The 22,034-nt window shown below is 41.3% G+C and overlaps 1 protein-coding gene across 1 annotated transcript in view; it reads right to left on the bottom strand.

Moving 5' to 3' along the window:
- The window catches only part of UNC5C (unc-5 netrin receptor C), a 483,074-nt gene that overhangs the window by 100,553 nt on the left and 360,487 nt on the right, over positions 1 to 22,034 (bottom strand). Inside the window, exon 4 of the mRNA XM_019526146.1 lies at positions 15,570 to 15,673. Within this exon, the coding sequence (XP_019381691.1) occupies positions 15,570 to 15,673 (104 nt within the window). The remainder of the gene's footprint in view (positions 1 to 15,569; positions 15,674 to 22,034) is intronic.

Raw genomic sequence — 22,034 nt, 5'->3', positions numbered from 1 at the left:
GTGCTCAATTCACAACGTGGTCAACTATTGCAAAAAAACAATTTGTGTGTCAGTCTGAATCCTGACTGGTTGTTCAGATGGAACACCTTCCTGTTCGCTTCTGCTTGCCGTGGGCAGGCATTAGCACAAATGAAGCTTTTGTCTTTGTTAATTTTAAGGGAATTTCCATTCCCCACACAAATATCTGGATGATATACGAACATGAACAGCATATGCAAGCAAGAGTGTTTGCTGTTCATCATTTGTCATGCTCAGTCTAAGGGTCTATGTAGAAGATTGCAGCGTTGTTTGTAGCATCTGATGCAGCAGACTTTTGCATATGAAAGCTTATACCTCACTGAACCAATTAGTCTCTAAGGTGCCACTCTGCCTTGTTTTCTACCTGATTTCAGACTAACACGGCTAACTACTCTCTTGTATAGTATTGAGGACCTGAGTCACCTTTAAACAAGCTAGCTTGAGTACTGGAAGTACTTAAACAGGCCTTACAGTATAATCAAGAAAAAAACAGACATTTTACTTGGTTGGAAAACATACATGAAGTCTAACACATACTATAATTTTTCAGTGTTGCCTGAGTATACTACAAGAGGGGCAGGAAATATGCTTCCTAAGGATATTCCATACCATGTGTAGCAGAGTGAAATGCACAGGGAGGGGAGAAACTTAGAGAGCTGCTATAATTCTTTGGGCAAATATATTGTTCTACCTTCAGGCACCTCAGGGTTTTTAACTATGAATAATCATATTTTAGTCCATAAAATAAATGAATGAGAGTGTATGTGAGAGAGAGCACTCTCCTCTATCAGCAGATTTCTCAGAAAAAATATGAGATTCAAGATATATTTGTATTTCTATAAATGGCTAAAACAAGTCAAATCAGATCACAACTCATTTTAAATTCTGCAGGTTTTTCTGTTGTAATTTTTATTTAAGTTGAAAAGAAAAAGTAAGACATGCATCTGAGGCTGTACATGTACAATGTATCATGCACCAAATGTCTTTGCTTTGCATGTAGAGGATAACACATTTCATCATTCAAAAATGATTATTTCACCTGATGCATTCCTCACTCAACAATTTCTTTCTTTAAAAATATTCCCGAGTTCTAATTGCTGCTGTTGCACATGTTCATCCACATTTCAACCAATAATCCCTCTTCTGTTTAAATACAGCCCTTCAAACTGCTCTGCATTTTCTCTCCTGCTTTTACTTTTTAATCTCCTTTTCCAACAATGCATATTCTTAAAACAGATGCATATTGGTTTTGTCAAGGCCTTTTTAAACTACTACTTTCTCAAAACTATGCTGATCTTCGGATCCACAATCCTACCTTCAGTTTTGGAAAGGTTCTGCAATGTCTTATTCATGTTTTGTAGTAGAATTGCCTGGACTGGACCAACTGACAAATTTTTGTTCAAACATTTTAAAAGTGAAGAATGAAAATTTTGTTAAAAACTTGCTTCACTGTGGGCGCATCTACATGAGACATTTTACTTGAAATTAGAGCAAATTACTGTGCAGTAAGCATCACTATCTACACATGCAGATGCTTACTGCACAGTAATTTGCTGTAATCATGAGTAAATTTGCAACATGTAAATACAATAAAGCTGTGTGAAGGTTTGGTTCCTGATTCAATTCAGCGGAGCTTTGGCCAATTCAGTGGCCGAATCTCTGAATCCAATTCGAATCAGAGGACCCTTTAATCTCTCCAAATTGAACTGGAACCCTCCGAATCGACTCAGAGAGATTCGGACAGATTTGGTGATTCAGACGTAGATACAGCTTTAAATGTTTTTTCTACATACCTCTAGGTAGTAGGGACTCTGAATGCTGTGGTGCTAGGGCAGATGCACTGTCCCACAGAAGCACAGGGGGCTCTCCAGTGCACTCACTAGCAGACCCGGAAGTGGACCAGAAGCACTTCTGGGTCCACCGGGGAGCATGCTGGAAGGCCTCCCTGTGTCCGCCCAGCTTGGCAACTGGGTCTGGGAGTCACCCAGGGTCCCCCTGCAGCCAATCCCTGGGCCAAGCGGGTGCAGGGGGGTGGGGGCAGCCCTGTGCACTCCCTGGTAGACCCGGAAGTGTACTGGAAGTACTGCTAGTCTACTTCCAGGTTTGCTGCTGAGCATGCTGGAGAGCCCCCCGTGCTCCTGTGGGACACTCCATCTGCCCCAGCATTGCAGTGATCACAAGCCATGCTGCTACCTCAAGGTATGTAGGAAAAACTTTCAAAGCTATGCCTGTGTCTGAATTGCTGATTCGCCAAATCAGTATCGACTCGTCAGATTTGGATTCAGCCAAATTGAATCGGGGACAGTGGTCTGAATCAACAGATCGTATCACTGTCCCTCATTTGGGCTCAATCCAAATTGAATAGGGCCCATTACACACACCTATAAAATACAAGTAGCATATTTACTCAGGACTAATTACTGCACAGTACAGCACATGTTGATGGCTGACTGGGAGCAAATTTGTTCCCGGTCAGGCAGGCAGGCAGCATGGGGCTGAAGATTGCTCCCTGCCTCCCATAGCTGCCTGCTGCTGGGGTGGGCTCCACTATTGGTTCCCCTGCCCCAGAAGCATGGAGCTCCCAGCCCCTGCTCTGCAACTGCGAAGTGGGAACAGAGAACAAGTTCCCAGCCTGTTCCCAGCCTCCACTCTGCAATTTCAGAGTGGGGGCTGGGAGCTCCCTGCATGGGGAGAGTTTCCCACTTAGCCTAGAGCTGGATGGGGCCTGCCCCTGACCAGGACAGTTCTCAAACAGCCCTGGGCTGCATGAGGAAGTCTTCTCATACAGCCTGGAGGTGGCTGTCCCATTTTGGTGGGAGGCTTGGAAAGAGCCGCCGGTAAGGGGCAGGGTGCTGGGACCGCAGGAGGGTGCTGGGACCCTGGGTGACTCCCAGAGCCAGTTGCCAAGCTGGGCGGACACGGGGGGTCCCTTCCAGTGCTACATTTTGTAGTTTTATATATAATGTGCACTGGTCACTGGTACATGTAGTGCTACAGGAGACCTCTGGCATCCCAGAGTGCTTCATTATCTCTCCTAACTCCAAGGATGCCAGGAACTTTGTAGTGCTATGAATAAAAGTGTATCAAAGGCCTCTGACACTATAATTTCTGCCATCCTCCCCTTTTTCCAAAGGGAAAAAAAGGGTGATAACATGAGAAGAAGCAATTAGTCTCCTCCCTTCCCAACTAAAACTAAACAAATTTTTCTTTTAACCAAAGAAAACTGTAATGGAAAAGTTCAAACAAAATTAAAAAAAAATCTTTAAAAATGTTGAAAAATATACTTATCAGATCCGCTCCCCTCCCTCTCCCCACCCAGTGCTGGTCATAAACTCCTTTAAACATATAATTGTTATTTTATTAGGAACAGGGAGGTTAAATGGATCACAAGGTGTAGTAAATACATTTTCTTGTGCTTGAAACAGCTCTTGACTCCAACATCATTTGTTATTCCAGTTCCAGGATAGTATATAGCACAAGGAGGATGATTGCAACAGTCTAATATTATCATATTTACTTGAATCCAAGATAAGTTTTTTGGCTCAGTCAACAGGGGGAAAACAATTTTGTCATGGATTTGACTATCAGCAGTCTGGCTCTGCCCTGGCCGTGAGTTCAGCTAGGCCAGAGCTCAGGCTGTCGCTTAAATCCATGGAATCAGCAGCAATACTATGAGTGTGGGCTGGGGTCAGGGCTAGGATCTGGGATTTGGTGGAGCGCAGGTCAGGGATTTGGTGGAGGATTCTGTGGAAAATCAGACTGAGGATGGGTGGCAGCATGTGTCAGGGATTGAATGGTGGAGGATGAGGTGGGTGGGCAGCAGAATCGGTCAGTGATCAGGTGAAGGATGGGTGAGGGATGGGCAACAACATGGCTGAGTGATTGGACAGAAGATCAGGTGTCAATGGAGTTGGGGGTCAGGTAGGGGTTGGGTAACAGTGCAGCGTCAGGGGATGCAGCAGCAGCAGCACATGTAGGAGATCAGGGAACAGTGCAGATCCAGGGATGCCACAGCAGCACATTTGGGGATGGATGGAACAGCAGCACATGTTGCTCAGGTGGATGATGGGGAAGGAGTAGGAATAGGGGATCAGGCAGCAGGGCTAAGAGGCGGCAAGTGGCAGCGGGGGTGGGGGACAGGTGGCAGGGGCTCAGGCATAAAAGGATCAAGGGGTAGGGAAGCAAGGTGCGAGGGTCAGGCTACCTGCCTCCCCTGTGTTTGATGACAAGTTTAAGTCAACCCTCCAATAATTAGATTCTATACATGGACGATTATAACAGATTTATAATTTTCCATGTATAAAATCTAATTATTGAGGGTTTGTATTAAACTCCAAGTCATCTTAGATTCAAATAAATACAGTAAGCACTGAAGAGTTTTAGCTCCCCAGCTGCAATACCATCATAGGCCGCAGATGTTGGCTACATTAGGCTAGCGATCCTCGGCAAACTTAGTGGTATGAAAGTTTGGCCATCTTTTGTCCATCTGTTTCCAAGGAAACATCCACTGGTACAAAGTCACCATCCTGTTAAGGACTTGCCCATCTTTCACAGCACATTGTGTGAACTTGCACGTATACGTAGGTATTTATGTTTTTATAGCTATTGATGATTTAAAACTTGGGTGATGCCAAAAGTGCTGGACACATGGAAAAGAGTAGAGAGAGAAAGAGACATTAAACTTTGGAAACTGTGCTTCTATCACAGCAGGATGTATATTTTATTTGCCAGGGAAGACATAAGCTTTTAGTCAATAATCTGTGTTTCCCTGGCAAGAAGCCTAAAATTATTTTCCCCTCCTTTCTTTCTTGTGTAGTGCTCAGCCAAAATGAGTCCTAATAGAAATCAGGTATAATCAAGATGGACAGCTTACCATTCAGTCAATGGCAATGTTTATTTCCTGCATTACCCAGAGGTCAAGGCTGCATGCATCCAGACTAAGAAACAAGCCAGAAATTTGTTTCTTCATCCTCTTCATTTTAGACCTCAGTTTAACCTCTGGGGCTCATGCAGACAGCATTCTTTCTGCTTTTTAATATTTGTTTTCCCTGTGGTACAATAAAAGATTGCATAGCTGAGATTCTAGAAAACGCTACTGATGCTAAAGAAAGTAATCCCTTTTTTAAACCTACTGCACTTGTTTCTGTGGGCTGCATTTGGAAAACGTGAGAACGAAACTACTATTGACTTCAGGTCCAGACCACAGGGCTTCTTGCTGGCCAGAAGATCCACCTCCGGTAGTGGGGTGGCAGGGGTTTGTGCAGCTGCCAGAGTCGCAACATTGGTTCAGTTTTGGAATCCAGGGGGAGAAGCCACCATCACTCATTCTTCTTCCCCCCGCTGCCAATTTCAGTCACCAATGGCAACCAAAGTCCCCAAACTTGGCAGTAGGTAAGAGGGTGCAAGAATAAGCAATGCTTGGATTCACCCCCTGGGTTCTAGAGCTGCCCCAATACAGCAGCTCCATCAGCCACACCAACTTTTAGCCTTTTTTGTGTTGCATGCAGCTCATAGGCTGCCAATTAGACAAGCTTGCTATAATCTATTGTTTGTGACATCACAATTACATCAGTGTGGGAGAAAATGAGCTGAAGATGTTTGGCTAGAAGATGGATATTTTTGACTTGCACACTTTAGCAAACAGCGAGAATAAGTAATATAAAAGAGAGAATGCACACAGTTCCAATGATAATTAGCCCTTCTTGTGTTTTCTTCAAACTCTTGTACAAACGTTAACTAATTAAAAACATATTATAAACTTAAATGAGGTTTTGTTAGCACACATTTTTAGTTAGTAATGGCCTAATTTTTTCCAGAATTGCTGAGCAGCTGCAGCTGCCACTGACTTCAGTACTCAGCACCTCTGAAAATTAGGCCACTATTTTTTCTTTTTTATCAGAGGTAAACAGAATTGATGAAAGCACAAGTTATTTTCTCATGTAAGCAGCAATTGAGCTTGTGTCAAATATGCAAGATAAGAGAACAGAGTAGATTTGAGACAGTGTAATATATGGGTGACAGCAAGTATGTATATTATTGTTATAAAAGTTACTGAAATATTTTGTTTTAATCATGCTATTCCAATAGGTCAATCTTTCCTCAGCATTAGATTGTTAACCTACAACATATAGAAAGCAATTTTGTTTCTCCAGGTTTATTCTTGTGAACCATATTTCCAATTTGGACATTTGTTTGTAGCTCTGCTGATAAAATATATTTACTGGGTGTCACAAAAAGTATTAAACAAATATCTGGCTATTTTTATTTCAGTAAATAAGGATATGCCTCTAACACCACAATTACAAACACACACACTCTGGCATCCATGTCCAGCAGACTAGAAGTTTTTTGATTTGGGACATAACCATCATAAACAGATTTTCCCTCATGGAAATGATAGTGATGAAAAATTTAAAATGATATATAACTAGTTATTCTTACGTATCAGCCACACAGAGCAACATAAATATGAAATTCACAAGGCTGTTTGAGCTCCTAAGTTTTCTGGTGTTATTTACTATGTGTTTATATGATGCCTAACAAAATAAGACCATGCACAGTTTGAGGCTGGTATGTGCCGCCATAGTATCAAATGTTAGTAATAGTTAATGCTGAAAAGATAGGTATGATGAAGAGGATATAAAAAAGTTGTCCTGATTTTGGTCAAATTTCCTTATGTTCTATGGATTCCATTTGCAAAGCACTGAGCCATATGAATTCTGCCGATTGCACTGTCTCCATGTGTATTGCATTGCTAAAGCATTTGCAAGCCTGTCATGAGACTGTGCTATCACAGTGATTGGCTGAAGAAACGCACAATCTGATGTTGAAGTAATTTAGAGCAATGCACCTTGCAGCTTCGTCTTTCTCATTCCACTCCCTGGTGAGAGACAGATGTGTTGTTTCTAATTATTCACTGATTGGTATCAGGAGATACATTAACATAATTGGCATATTTGTTCTAATTAACAGAGGGAACCTGCCACATGCCACCCAACATGAAATGTGAGACCATCAGCAAGAAAGAAAAACCCCAAACCCGCACAATGGCTATTTCTACAAGTCCTAATCGGGTCTATGTCACCATAAGATGTTTTCAGCAGTGAAGTAAAATAATGCAATGCACAGAAATGAAAGCATACAAGGCAGGATAAGGTTTTAGCACAGACTGAATGGAGAGTACATTAATCAAACAAGTGATTATAGAAATGGGAAAAGCTATTATAGGAACCAATTACTGATGCAAACTGAGCCATGTCAAGCTATGAGAATTACTGAGATGCATAAATCCCTTTGCAAGCAATTTCTGACTTGTTTAGAAACTGGTAGAAGTTGGGACATGGGGCATCCAGGACATCAAGATACTCTTCTTCTGCTAGTGTAGAATTGCTCCTTGTGATGACTTCTCTAGGGACAGCTGGTCAGGGGATAGTATTTTTTACCCTAAATGTACGTACTGGGCAGAGATTTTCTTGAGACACAACTGAGAAAACACCTGAGGATTTGGCAACACTTGAACTTTGGCTTCTTAGCACTATCAGGATTAACCGTAACTGTCCAATTTCTTTGCCAGCATAGTGCTCACATTCCATGACATCACTTATTAATTAAAGTTACACTGTTCTCCTAATTACCTGCCCTGATACACTTGTATGTTTTCCAGTGCTTATTTTCATCATAGCTTAGTGCACACTTATTGAACAGGTCTTCTGAGAAAGTGCTGCAATAGCTACAAATTACTACAATAATTGGAATGTAGAGAAGTGTCATACTAGATGCCCAAATAAGAGTAAGAAAACCTCTGGTACCTTCTGAGTGGAGGCTGATCCAGCAGCTCTTGCAGCTGGCAGCTGTCTTGAGAATGGCATGCTTTTTTGTAGAATAATGTTATTTGATTTGTTTGCATTTAGTTTCAAATACAGTCTTTCTTGCAAGTGTTCAAGAAGTGGGGTGCTCTGTCCTTTGCATGCTAGTGGCTGGAAATGAATTTCTATTCCTTTTCTTAAAAAAAAAAAACCTAGCCTCCAGCAAGGTTGAAACTATAGCTATGAGGGATTACTAAACACACACTGGGAATGAAACAGCAAGTGGAAACTGATGACGGTGAAAACATTAACAGCTTGGCCAGGCCTACACATAAAATCTTTATGACCAAGTTGAAATGCAGTGCATCTTGCACAAAAATGCAAGGTGGCAGCTGGGGCCATACAAAATAGAGCAACCCCAACTGGTTTTATTCTCTGTGCTAGATTGTGTCAAATCAAGAAAATTGTTAACAGAGACCTGGCACACTCATCATGTGTATATCTAAGCAAGCCAAAAAAAAGGCTGAGCCAGTGAAGGCAAGTAAACTACATATGCATTTCAATTGAACTAGCAACTAAGAAAAACCTGTAAAAGGTACACAAAAGATGCCCTGTAGGTGACAAGTGCACCTTGCTCACATTTCTCAAAACAGGCATTCAATGTCTAAAGTATTACAAATGTCTCAAATCGTTCAATGTATGTCTGGTGTTTTGTAAATAGACCATTACAAGCTATTGCAAATTTACCCCAGTGGTAAACGAATACCCCAAAATAGGTCCACTAACCAATGCCTCTAGGTATCCTGTTTGACCACTCAAAGCCCATCACAATTAATTGCTAAGCTATGAAAATCACAATTGTTCATACCTGGACAAATCCAAAAACAAGAGCCAGGCAATTTAACAATTGTAATATGATAGTCACCCTTTTCCTCCCTGTTTTGTTTGGGCTCTAATTGGCCAACTATCAAGGAAAAATACTTTGAAGCTATACAGTTAAACAGTATAAGAACTGAGCAAATTTGCCAGCAAGGTGTACACTCCAGGAGAAAGATCACTGCAACACTGAACTCAGCTTAAACAGCAAGGGATCCTGCTTGGTGAAGGCTGCAAGGCTGAACCAGCTTCCTCTGCTTGCATTGGTGAGAAAACACTACTGCAGCTAAATATGTACTAGGACTTTGTGGAGTAGCTCATTTGATTGGGAAGGAGTCTTTTTCTCTCACTTAGTTTTATAGCTTGCTTGTGGTACTGTTATTAAAGCCTTTCTGCTATTGATCAACCGGGTGTTGCATCAATTCTTGGGGCACTAGGTTTAAAAACCCACATTCTAAGGGCAACACAAACCACAGTGACAGTTTGCTCAGTTTTTGTTACTTTTGTTTCTGCTGCCAATAAGAGGAATTTGTTTTCATGCTGTGGAAACACTTCCTTAATTGCACATATGTCCAGCTCACTGCTTGAGTGCTAAAATCTATGCTGAGTGTGTTGTGAAAGCTATACAAATGCTAGCTGTGTCTGAGGATGTTACACCCTTGTGTTTTTTTATACCACTTGGAGGTGAACTTTTATTAAAACCTCATGACTGAAGATGGACTAGAAGGCTCAGGTAATGGGATACCATTAGATCGTTGGATCATGACAGCACTGACCGAAAATAATAACTGTCTGGTGGTTACCAGGTGGCCTATATGAAATATATCAGTTACTTCTGTCCATTTCCTAGTGGAGAAAGGTGTCCATAACTATAATCTGTTAGGCACGTGTTTTGGCATTTTCAGTAGAAAGGTAAGTCTTCAAATGAGTATGGAGACTGAGTTACAATTAAACTCAAAGAATTGGTCTCTTCAGAACTGCTTTAGACAGATTGTGAAGCCAGTGAAATCTGTCCATGCTGTAGATGCTGTATGAACACAGTCCTGTCCATGCTCCAGAAGAGTTTGTCCTCCAGAGCGACACATGAGACTGATTTTTCTAATTTCACAGGAAGGATGACATCTACATTTGATCTCTGAGGGTAGTATTTATTCCTTGTCCGAGCTATGTTGCAGCCACCTAATGGTGGCAGCTATGTTGAATTCTCTTCCTTGTATACCACCATTTAAAAAAGTTCTTTTTCAATATAAAACACCTAGGCAGGCCTGGCACCCGCTGCAAAAAAAGAGGACACAGTACAATATAACCAGCAAGCTCACCACCAGCTGCTAATGACTACTCCATGGACTATAGTTTGGGAATTTCAGTGTTAGAATATGAAGTACCATAATCCCCCACCTTGGCTTGAGCACGAAGTGCGAGATCCAGAAAGGTACTACAGAGGCGTTGACAGATGTGGGGAAAAAAAATGCGCTCTACCAGAAGCAGCAGTGCATTACTTCAACTCAGATCTGCAGTGTCTGTATAGATTAGGTGCTTCAGCGGGGCTTTTTGGTGCTTCTAGTTAATAGCTGATTCAGTCAGCTATTAGATAAAAGCGCCAACAAAGCCCTACTAAAGCGCCCAATCTCTAGACACTGGGAAAGCCAGGGAACTGAAAAATAGTTTGTGTTGGAATGTGATAGTTAAAGAAAGAGAGAGAGATGTACTTCCATACATGTTCAAATCTATATTATCTTTTCCAGCCACCCACCCACCCATTGATACCTCACCAGCAGGTAATTCTAGTACATGTTGCAAGGCACCACAAATGACAATGCCATTTCTCAGTTTATTAGTGTTCAACTCCTCTGATCTCCTCTTTAAAAGCTTCTTTTCCTGCAGGGAATTTAAAACATTGCCTGGGTGACAATATACCTACATGGAAATGCATACACATGAAGTTCCAATTAAGGGATAACTGCAGCAAAACATAAGCTGCTCTCATGAAACAAAGCAAACAGCAGTCATATTAATAATCAATTAGATGGAGCAGCCACCTGATGCTACCTATTTGGAGAAGTCCCCAGCTGCCACCAGCTTTTTGCCCAGGCTACAGCAACTGAATAAAATCTGTGCTACACACCTTGGCAAAACAACTTCTTTCGCCATTTGACTCCTTCATGGGTTTTTTCCTCCCTCATGATTAAAGACAAAAATGTGGATAAATAAAAGGGCATTTTTTAAGCTCAACTGGGTCACTAAGTTGTATGCTCTGCCCTGTTCTCCAATTAAACTCCCATGAGAAACAGCTCAATTATAATTAGAGAAGCAATTATCCCCTTGTTTAAGGTGCAGCAAATCACACATTTCAATGCAAAACTTCATTTAGCTGCTTATGGCATATTAACTAATCTTACATCTCATTGATGTTTTGATCTATAACCTATTGCAAGGAACTAATTTGATGAAGCTGCGTGTCTCTGAGTACACTTCTCACTCACAATATGATGCTGACATCCTTTAAACAACAAATGAAATGAGCAAAGGGATTAATTGCTAATAATTCTGCTGTGTTACCCTGGGAGCATCCCAGCATGTGCCCCTTTTAAGAATATGTTTCTTTCATGGCTTTCCACCAGGGGTGCATAAAAGATTTCCTGGGTCAGAGGAAAACGAAATCACTGCTGAGATTCTGATGGACCCCAGAGAACTGGAACTGTCTGATCACAGGAATCCTAAGTACCTGTAGCTCTCCATCTTTTTTGGCTTGGGTTCAGGGGGCTCTGCATCTTTGAAGAACAGATCCTTAATACCTCATGATAGTCAAGAGCAAATCTCAGAAGGTTTGGAATTTGACTGATTCAATTAAGATCCCAAGAATTCGGATACTGCTTATCTGATCAACCTATTTCTTATACAAGGGTGTTTCAGAAACTAATGGCAAAATGACTGCCTATGGTGTATGTCTGTGACAAAGCAGGAAGCCACAGAGCAGGGAACACTGGTGGTGGCACTGTCAAACACATCTATTGTTTATGACTATGTCAAGCAGTAATGTGGCCAGTACATGACTATAACACCCAAAGTGGTTTTATTTCAAAATTGCCATTAGTTTCTGAAAAACCCCATATAACCTGAGTGCCTCCACTGAAGAAATGCAAGAAGTAATATGGCATAAATACGAAGCAGAGCACCTTGCTGCTGCTTTTTTTCATCCAGTCTCCAAATGCGCTGGAAATCTAGGAAGAGCCAAACCTGTAGTGTTTCTGTACTATTGCTGCCATTTCTTTCTCCTTCTCTAACCTTAGATGGTGGTCATGCTATACAGCCACAGAGCAGCCAATTTGATTTTCCTAGTGACTGAACAAATCATCTGTTGCTTCACCTGGCACGAAGTGAGCAAGCAGGATGAATTGCGATTTGACCCCAGGCCATCAGAGAAACGTGTCATAATATACAGCCTTGTATTTGGATCCTAGACTTTTCAAGTGTCTACAGTTTCAAGTATCCAGGTTGTAGCCACATTGGTTTAGAGGAAAAGGCAACTGGGACTCGTAGTAGAGAAGATACCTTTTATTAGACCAACAAGATTTTTGCAAAAAAAATTCTTTAATTGCAAGCTTTCAGGCACAAACACCCTTCATCAGGCATGGGAGAAAAGATTGTAAAAGTTTTCCTGGGTAGAAATGAAAGCTCGTATTTCATAGGATTTCACAGTCAATAGATGGAATACTCCTCTGGGCCATCAGTTCATAGCTGGTATGGAGCCTCACCTCCTGGTCTGTGAGGATCTGTGATGATACAAATCAGTTGCAACCTGCTCTACTGCCCATGAAACCAGCATAGAGCTGAAGTGTTGCTTTAAAAGCTTTGCTTCCCCATCCTTATCTTGGCTTTTCTTCCACTCTGAAGGAAAAAGACCTTATGTTGCTACATGATTCACCTACTGAAAATAAAGGGATTTGTCATCCAGCATTCATCTATAGGGGCTCAATGTGGTTAACTGCCATTGACCGCACTGGGAGTCATGTGTTTAAATCTTTCTTCATTGACAGCAGTAAATGGAATAGATCCCTAAGTGTGGGTAGTTGCCAGCACTTTGTAAACAAGTTAACACAAAGGAATAAGCAAAAACAAGGGAGGAAATGCCAGGGTGGGGGAGATTCGCACTTCAGTGTGAATCACATTTTTTTTCTATAGTATAGGAATTTTAATTTTGTTATTCACTATTTTGAAAACTGACAACTTGCAAGAAAATGAAGGCCACCAGTCTGTGAGGGCCAGTGGGTTATATCATCTAGGGCATGGGAGGAATTGCTGCAGTAAGGAATAGTTTGAGATATGTTTGTCTGTGTCGCCAGAGCATCTGATGTATTGCTAGTACCTGCTGTGTTTACATTATCTGCCTGACTCAGGTTATCAGGAATCAGATCAGTTCTTCTGTAATGTGAAAGAGCCTCACAGCTTACTGACTGCCTTTCTTGTGTCCCTTCTTCCTCAGTTACCTATATCACCATATCAGAAAGTCTTAAACAAAGTACTAATTCATCTCTAAATTAAAACAATCGTGTAATTCTTCAACCCACCAAGTTACCTTTCATCTTTCTATTTTTTAAATTTATCTTACCAGCTTCAGCAAATGGCAGTAATAAAGTGTCATATTAAGGTATTCATATTCATTAGTGTTCAGGCTTTGTTCTTTAAATAGGTTTGGAGAGAATCTACAAAGAAGCTGTATTAGTCTCCTGTCCAATCTGGGTGTTTGATCTCTCTCGACTTCAAAAATGAAAAGAGAATTAAAAAAAAAAATTAAGAATAGTGTCTTCTGAGTGTCAGAAGGGCTGTATGATTTTTCGAGTCTGCCAAGTATTAATTGGTGTCTGCCCCGATTGTGGTACAAATAAGATTCACAGCCAATTAGCTTGTAGTTATGAATCTTTGAATCTACTTGACAAAATGAACCATTACATTACAGAGCATGAAAGAAATGCCATTATTATTAGGCCAGTGCACAGACAATTTTTCAGAGCTCACTTTGTTGGCATATACTGTACTATAAACTGTTTCTAACAACTGGAGAGTGGGTTTTTTGCTTTCAAAGCAATTCCATAGGAGGAGGGCAGATTAAATTAGATTTAAGAAAAAAGAAGTGAATGCACCATTGTTATTGTGCATTTAGTGCTTGTAATAACAGGCCCTAACTCAATATTCAGTAACTAGCACAACTACGCAGTAGTACCAGCACACGGTTTTTTAGTGAGACTAACGTGCAGTTGACAAATGCACATTTGTGACATGCAAATGTACAGTAGAATTGGTATACTGTCCAGTTAGCATCTTGTGTAGATGCATCCAGTGTTTATCACAGAGAATTCGCTTTCTAGTTTTGATGCTAAATCTTGCTATGCATCTTTCCTTCACCTGATCCAGCTTTATCTTTTTTTTTTTTTTGACAGGAAAGTTGGACTTGTTAAGTCACTGAGAGGTGCAGAGTAGTGTGTAAATGCTGCGTGCACACACACTGCAAGGCATGAGCAATCTCAGTTCCCTGTGAAGGTAATGAAGTCCCCGAGTACCACTGTGCATCTGCGATATGACATGCTCTGTTATAAATACTCTTGTCACGGCACAACGGCAGGTTGAGAGCACACTAAGAAGCAAAAGGAAAAAAAAGCTGATAACTTCTCAGAGAAAAACCTTGCTGATAATATCATAGCTGTCACAGAACTGGCTTGCCAGACCCAAACAGTTCTTTGCACATTGGGGGATCTTAATGGGGAAATAAAACAGCCTCACAAGCAAGGCAGAAAGGGAAGTCTATTACATTAATTATTCCTTCCGTCTTTTGTGGACACTTTTCTGCAATGCTGATTAAATCCCAGCTCCAGTCTGACAGGGAGGCAACACTTTAAGCATGATCTCCTGAGAAATCAGTCATCAACAGTGAATGACAACCACATTGCTGCTTAACTATGACAGGCTAACTTATCCTAATGCAAACTGGCAACAGCTTCTTCTTTGCATGGCAGAGAAAAACGAGGAGAATTCTGATGGGGGAATTACCATCATTAACAATCAATTTTTCTCTTAATCAGCAGAGGTGGATTTTGAATTTCAGAGCCCCCCTGTGATTCAGAGACCTCCCTCCTGTGAGGAATGAGTTTGAAGCCTCATTCAACAGGCACCTCCACCATGCTGAGGTAAGTTCCCTTTCACAGAAGAGACTGTCACTGCCCGTGGACGCAGATTTAGCTAAATGAGAAGGTCAGTCCTGCCAGTCAGACAGTACCCTCTCCTGTGTTTTTAATTGCTGTTAAATAAAGAGGATAAGCCATGTTAGAAGCTGGATTATTTCACATCCGCCACCCCTCCTGTGTCAACTTTGGGAAGTCCCTTATCAGATCATGGCAGGCCCCTGGTTCTGTGCTACACAGTTGGTCTGTGAGCATGTGCACAAGCCTGTGAGAAAAGTTAAATCCTGCAAATTAAAAATAGATGCTTTAATAACACACTTGAAAGCCAGTTGCCTTAATAACAGCAACTGCCTTCTCTTCAGGGAGAAAAAAAAAAAGATAACGGGATTGCATTCATAAATCCCCACAGGTATTTTATCCCATGGATGCCAGATATAACACTGCTGTGTTTTTTGAAAGGGAACAACAAATAAAACTGAACTGCTGTGGCTCTGTCCAGTGGCGCATTCTAATTGACTCCAACGTCATTAATCAGTTTTCAATCAATCTCTTCTACCAGCAGCAGGCAGTTAGGTCTCCATTACTACCCATTCATCATGTCATACCCTAATTCACTGCACCATTAGCCATGGATTAGGCTTCAGTTAGGATAACTAAATGTCAGTTGCTAGTGCTGGAATCTGTTGTCACTCACCTCAGCTACTGGGATGCCCTCGGGTGGACGGCACTGGAGCAGGACTTCCTGTTCCAAAGACACTTCTTTCCCCAGGGGTTCCTGTTCAAAAGTCTTCCGAAGATCTAATGAGAAATAAAACCCAAATCAAGCTGTTAAATTTTAGGCAGATGGACTGTAGTGGTATGCAAAATGCATAAACATCTTTCTAAGCAGAAAGGAAGCCCCCTTTTCCTGCCTTACAAACAACATAGCCTAAAAACACTGGAACTTATTTTCACTTCCGTTGATTATTCCAGAGAATGTTATTAAGAAATCATTTCTGAGCAGATTTATTATTTGGATGGCAGCACTGCTTAGAAACCCTGGCTGAGAATCAGGACCTTATTGTGCCAGGTAGTGTACAAATACAGAGCAAAAAGAAAATTCCTGCCTCAAAAGTACTTACAACATAGGACCTTGTACACCTGTAGGCACTCTGGAAATGCATGACAAATTAACCAACTATAGATGTAAAATTAATGTGCGAGAGTGTCCACACAGAGCTTTAACTTACTTGTAATTTCTGTGCATGAATTTCAGTTTTTGCTAATTAGTTTTCTCTTTCCCGACTGTCCTGGAGTAGGCAAGTTTTAAACAGATTTGCAATATCGCCACTTGCATCAGGATTCCTTTTGGCCCCTGGGTGACTTTGCAATAGAGACGGCAAGAAAGGGCACAAGAAGCCTCTCTCTCAATCCTTAACCTATTAATCACAAAATGAGAGTTCTTGAACTCAAGAAACGTGACAACTCTTTAGGGCCAAGGTCTTGTCTATATTAAGAATGTGTGCTGGTTTAACTAAGTGGATTTAAAAATCAAGTTAAGCTCCTTCAATTAATGATAAATATAAGCCAGTATAGCCTCAGAGTTTTATCAGTTTAGCTTAAGTTGCTAACCAAGTTGATCACATTTAGTTAAATAGCTATTCAGCAATGTTATCCAACCTCTACACAGAAGGCTAGAAGAAAAGAAAACCAGGCCACAGGCTGCTTCTTCTCTATTCAGCCCAGAGGAGTGTGGCTGAGAAACATTTTCCAGGACATAAAGGACTTTTATATATTCCCTGTAACAGATGGCTACAGATAGCACATGGGTGTTCCTAGATAGGAGCTAGGCTACTCCAAATGGGAGTGACCACATCAAAAAACAACACTGGAGCTGCACAAACCAGATTAGCAGCACAAAGGATACTTTTACTTAGTCATTAATGAACTTTAAGTAATGTGCTTTAAATCTAATCTCTTCATTGTGAGATACTAGAAAAATGTGCATGATCCAATTTTAACACGCATTAGCTAAAGGGCACAGGTTTTTTGTGATGCTTTAATGCACATTAAAATAGGCTAATGCATATTAAAGTGCATATGTAGACACGCCCAAAGTGAATGTTTAGCTGTTGGAGAGTTGCTGTGACTCTGAGTTGCTGTGTCCTTGCTGAATTCCTAGGTCCAGTGTCTAGCATCTGCAGCACTCAAGCTTTATCTCAACCACCCAGAGATTTGTGCCTTTGTATGCGAGTCAGCCTGGGCGCAAAATTCAAGATACTGGTTGAGTTTACAATGCAGCAAGTACATATTCTTAAAGCCCTGGTAGATGCTTCAGTTATTGCATGATTAACGTGTGAATTGCATGATAAATTTAACATGTGAGGGATTCAACCAATTTATCATGCAATACATAGGGCAAACCAACCACAAAGATGTTTCACATTTAGTTTGGCTCAATATAAAGAGAAAAGGATCATCCATCTCAAAAAGGGTGTGTGAACGTTAATCAACTTACATTGTTAAGAAATTTCAAATCCATCAAAGCAAAGGTGCTACAGAAGCATGATGCATTGTCTAATTTTCTCTCGAACAAAAATTAATTTGGAAGGGTAAAAAAAGAAACAATTTTATATTCAATGGATCTATAAAGAAGATTCCAAAGGAGAATCACTGCTGTATAGAAACTATTCTTAATGTGTCAACCTTGCATGTATAAATGACTTTTAGGAACAACTGTCCTAGGTTTAATGTTCCTTAATATTAGGCTGGGAGATAACAGGGAAGATATAATGTAGCATATGGTATATGCTACACCTGAATAGCAGCATATGGTAATAGTAACCAATATTCAGTAGTAATAAACCTCAGGTGCTCAGGTACCAGAGTGATGAGTGCAATACAGCTAGATTAGATAATAATTCCAGATCCCTTCTGGAATATTGTTTTACTTTTTCCCACTCTTCCAAAACCTGAGGATAGATCTGAAGTTAACTTAATACGCATTATATATTTATATAAACAGTCACACTCAAAAATCTTTTGTTACTTTTAAATAACATTTTATTTATACAAAAGGAAATTCTATTAGCTCATAAAAAGCAATAACCTCATGTCCTATACAAATGAGCTTTATTCTCTTCATTAGAAACAGCTGGGACAGATGGGTATGAACAATACATTTTCTCCATCAAACATTTCAGCAGGGTTTTTAACAAGTGGTACTAATGCACATAAGACTCTTATTCCCTCCTCCTTCCCTCTCCGATCTCTCAATGACCTGATATGCCGTAACACTTTAAAGGCGCTATTGAATTTTATTGGGTCAATGATCCACAAGCTAAAAATTCTCCAAGTACAGGCCCTGACATAATACATGATAATGTCCTCAAAGGAGCTATTAAAGACTATTTAGTAAATAATAGTAATTTGGGAAAAAACTACATAACTGTGTATTTATAAGATAAGGAACCCTTCATCCTGTGTCATTAGAGCGTTATGCAGTCAGAATGTTACACCTCCCTTGAAGCTATATAGCCACCAGATAGCTGCAGAAGCGGGCTCTGCAGTATATTTACCTAGCCAAACAGAAGGTTGGCTTCCTGCAAAATGCAAACAAACAAGCAAAACAAAAGGGTTTTTGGAAATGCAGAACAGGGGGACTGCTTGTTGAAATGGCTCACTTATATATGTAACTATATCCATCATTGTAGGGTAGGGACGATAAACCAGTTTTCAAGTAAATTTGTTTTTTGTTGTTGTTTTGTTTTCTAATGAAAATGGACTTTGTAAAAGAAAAGTTCCTGTGAGAACATGATCATTGTTTTGAATGTTCCAATTTTCAGATTTGCTATTTATCATTTCCAGTTTGTATATGTTGCTGTACACAAAAATTAATACTCTGGAGGTTTTTATACCCCCCATGGTCAACGCTGATTGGACTTAATATTTATTTTAACCCCACAAAAAATAACAAGCCTATTTTTTTCATTTTAAAAACTAAATTTCCTAACATTTAAAAAGAGGATCAAAAGGCAAATACTCTTTGAAAATGTCCTAAATTGAAATCTTTGGTCCATTTCCAAAAGGGAAATGAAATAATCTTCAAAGAATGTTGTTATATTAAAAAAAACAGATCTACCCTACTTACAACCTTTTTGCCTGTGAAGAAACTGTAGGCATCATTATAGTTCAAGTTCAGTAATAGCCCCTATATGCAGTTCTAAGAGGGTGACAGAAATTGGTTATTGTCTTTTAAAAAATACCTGTGTTTGGCCTCTTCTGCCCTGACCCCAGGAATGACAGAATTAAGAGAAAGGGGTGGTAATACCCTACTTTAGTAGTATGGTATTCTCTCTTACTGTCAGATGGAAGTAGTGTGGCCACTGACACATCCCCTTGGTGGGAAGTGCAGGTGGATGCACCATGGTGGGAGGCGGGCCTGCTGCACTGGCCAATCAGCAGCAAGGGGCAGGGACACCACAAAAGGGTCACCTCCCTCCCGCCCTGGCCACCGTTCCTCTGTGCTCCTCCTGGCTGTGCAAAGCCCTACCTCTAGGGACAACTAGCAGAATTGCAAGAACAAATAATTGACATGTATCTCCATCAATGAAGTGAAAATAGGAATTTTGCAATTTAAAAACAAAGGAGAGCCCAGTATAAAATGGGACCAATGGCCACCCTAGACAGAAGGCAGGATAGAGTTGCACCTCAGAGATTAACTGAATTGGAGATGCATAAGCATTTGTGAGCAACAGCTAACTTTGTCTTATTACCAGAGCTCAGGATAATTTTCATCCAGGGAGAGCCTTCTCAACTAACTGAGCTTAGGTGGCATTCATAGCTACACTCAAGAATTTATCTCTGACCTTTTGCGGGGTTGGTTTGGTTAATACTAGGGGTGTACAAAGCAGGAAGTATTCGATTCAGATTTGGCGATTTGGGGACAGTGATTTAATTCACTGAATCAGATCACTGTCCTGATTTGATTCGGCTGAATCTGAAGATTCAATTCTGATTTGAAGAATCAGCGATTCGGCCATAGACACAGCTTTATGTTTTTTCTACATACTTTGAGGTACCAGGTGTGGCTTGTGAGCGCTGAGATGGTAGGGCAGATGGAGCATCCCATGGGAGCGATGGACCCCCACCTGCATCCTTCCAGCTAGGCAATTGACTGTGGGGGGACCCTGGGTGCCCCCCCAAACTCAGGAAACACTGGTTGCTGAGCCAGGGGTGGGGAGTACCCCACACACTCTGTGGCAGACCCAGAACTGGACCGGAAGTACTTCTGGCCCACTTCTGGGTCTGCTGCTGACCATGTGGGGGACGCTCCATCAGCCCCACCATCTCAGCATTCAGAAGCTGCACCTGGTACCTTGATGTATGTAGAAAAAACATATCAAGCTGCGTCTATGGCTGAATCATTGAATCTCTCTGAATCTTTCCGACTGAAATTGGAGGCTTCTGATTCGATTTGGAGAGATTAATGGGTTTCCTGATTTGATTCGGAGTCAGAGATTCGGCCACCGAATCAGGGCAAATCTCCTCTGAATCGAATCAGCAACTGAAGCTGTAGTGAAACCCCCAGTTTTTCTTTTTTTTTATAATTGCGTTCACTCCCCTTCCCCAAACATTTCTGACTTTTTCTCTCCCTCTCTATTCCCTATAGATAAGTATAAGTAAGCTTAGATGTAGGATAACCTTTAAACATTTTTATTTTGGTAGTAAGTTTTTGGTTTTGGATATCCACTGTTTTATATTGTATTATTATTAAGTTTGTATTTATTTTTACTGTTGTATATTGTATTATTATCATTTTTGTATTGATTTTTATTGTTTCATATGGATATTGTACGGTTTAGGCCTGTGTTTGTAAGTGAACCAAAGTCATGTCAAGTTTCCATTTTATATGTCAAGTCTTCATCTTGTGTCCTCTGCCCTGGGCATCCCCTGTGTGTCGCAACTGTATGAGTGACATATCCTTCCCATGTAAATTGGTTCCCTGATGAATGAGTGTGATTGGGAATGATTGAAATACAATGGTAGCAGGCCTCTACTGAATGGCCTGTAACGACTGGGCCATCACCTTGCATGGATCCATCCAGGAACCACAGAGACAAGACCGAGCATTTGAAAGGCAAAAGACCCTGCAGAACCAGCAACTCCCACCAGTACAGACACCTGAAACTGCACACCCCTGCATGGAGCACACATGCTCAGTATGCCAGGGGCAGATACTTGCCTGGGCATGCCTCCTGTCACTAGGATCACACAAGGACTGCCCCTATAAAAAGAGGCAGTGAAGAAAGACCCAGTGGGATGCCCTCTTCATCTGGACTAGCACCATGCCACACCACCTATCCACCCAGAGGTCCTGCCAGCAACCCCCCTCTGGACAACATCTACTGGACAAGGACCCCTTTTCAGTCTGGATAGATAGACATTACCTGCACACCTCCTCCTACAATTTGGACTCTCTCTGTCTCTGTCTCTCTCTCTCCTCCTGGACTTCAGTGGACTTCAGCCCCTGCACCAAGCCTCTCTAACCCCTGCTGCCATTGTGTGTGTGTGTGTGTGTGTGTGTGTGTGTGCGTGCACACGCGCGCGCCAGGGGACCAATAAGACATTGTGTCACCATCTTCCCTGTTCAAAATGAAAACACTGTCATTCGCAATCCCAAGTTGGGTCAAGTTTTACTAAATTCTAGTCCCTTTCTTATCTTAAATTCCAGCCTCATTCTCTCTATGTGTCTCAGCTCTAGTCCCTACCTTCTCTGCTAGTTTCCTGATCTCCTCCCAATTCCATCTCCCCTTTTCTGCCACCTCCCAGCCTCCTCTGCTCCCACTGCCTTTTCCCTGTGCCTTTCTGCTACCTTCCTCTGCTTTCTTGCTGCCCTCCCACCTGCTGCTTTTCCTGCTATTTTCTGCTGTCCATCTCTATTTTCAGGCTTCCCCTGCACCTTCTGTAATCTGCCCCTCCCCCTCCTGCAGCTTCCCAGCTCCTCTTAGCTGTCCTGCAGTTTTCTCCAGCAGCTAGAGCCGTTCTCCAGCTTCCAGCACCTACGGCCTTTTCCCTGTGACTTTCTGCTGCCTTTCTCTGCTTTCCTGTTGCCCTGCCATCTGCTGCTTTTTCTGTAATTTTCTTCTGTTTTCAGGCTTCCCTGGCACCTTCTGTAGTC

Source organism: Gavialis gangeticus, unplaced genomic scaffold (genome assembly GCF_001723915.1).
Source record: "Gavialis gangeticus isolate Ggan-Ray unplaced genomic scaffold, GavGan_comp1, whole genome shotgun sequence".
NCBI lineage: Eukaryota > Metazoa > Chordata > Crocodylia > Gavialidae > Gavialis > Gavialis gangeticus.
This window is presented reverse-complemented; position numbering and strand designations above follow the sequence as displayed.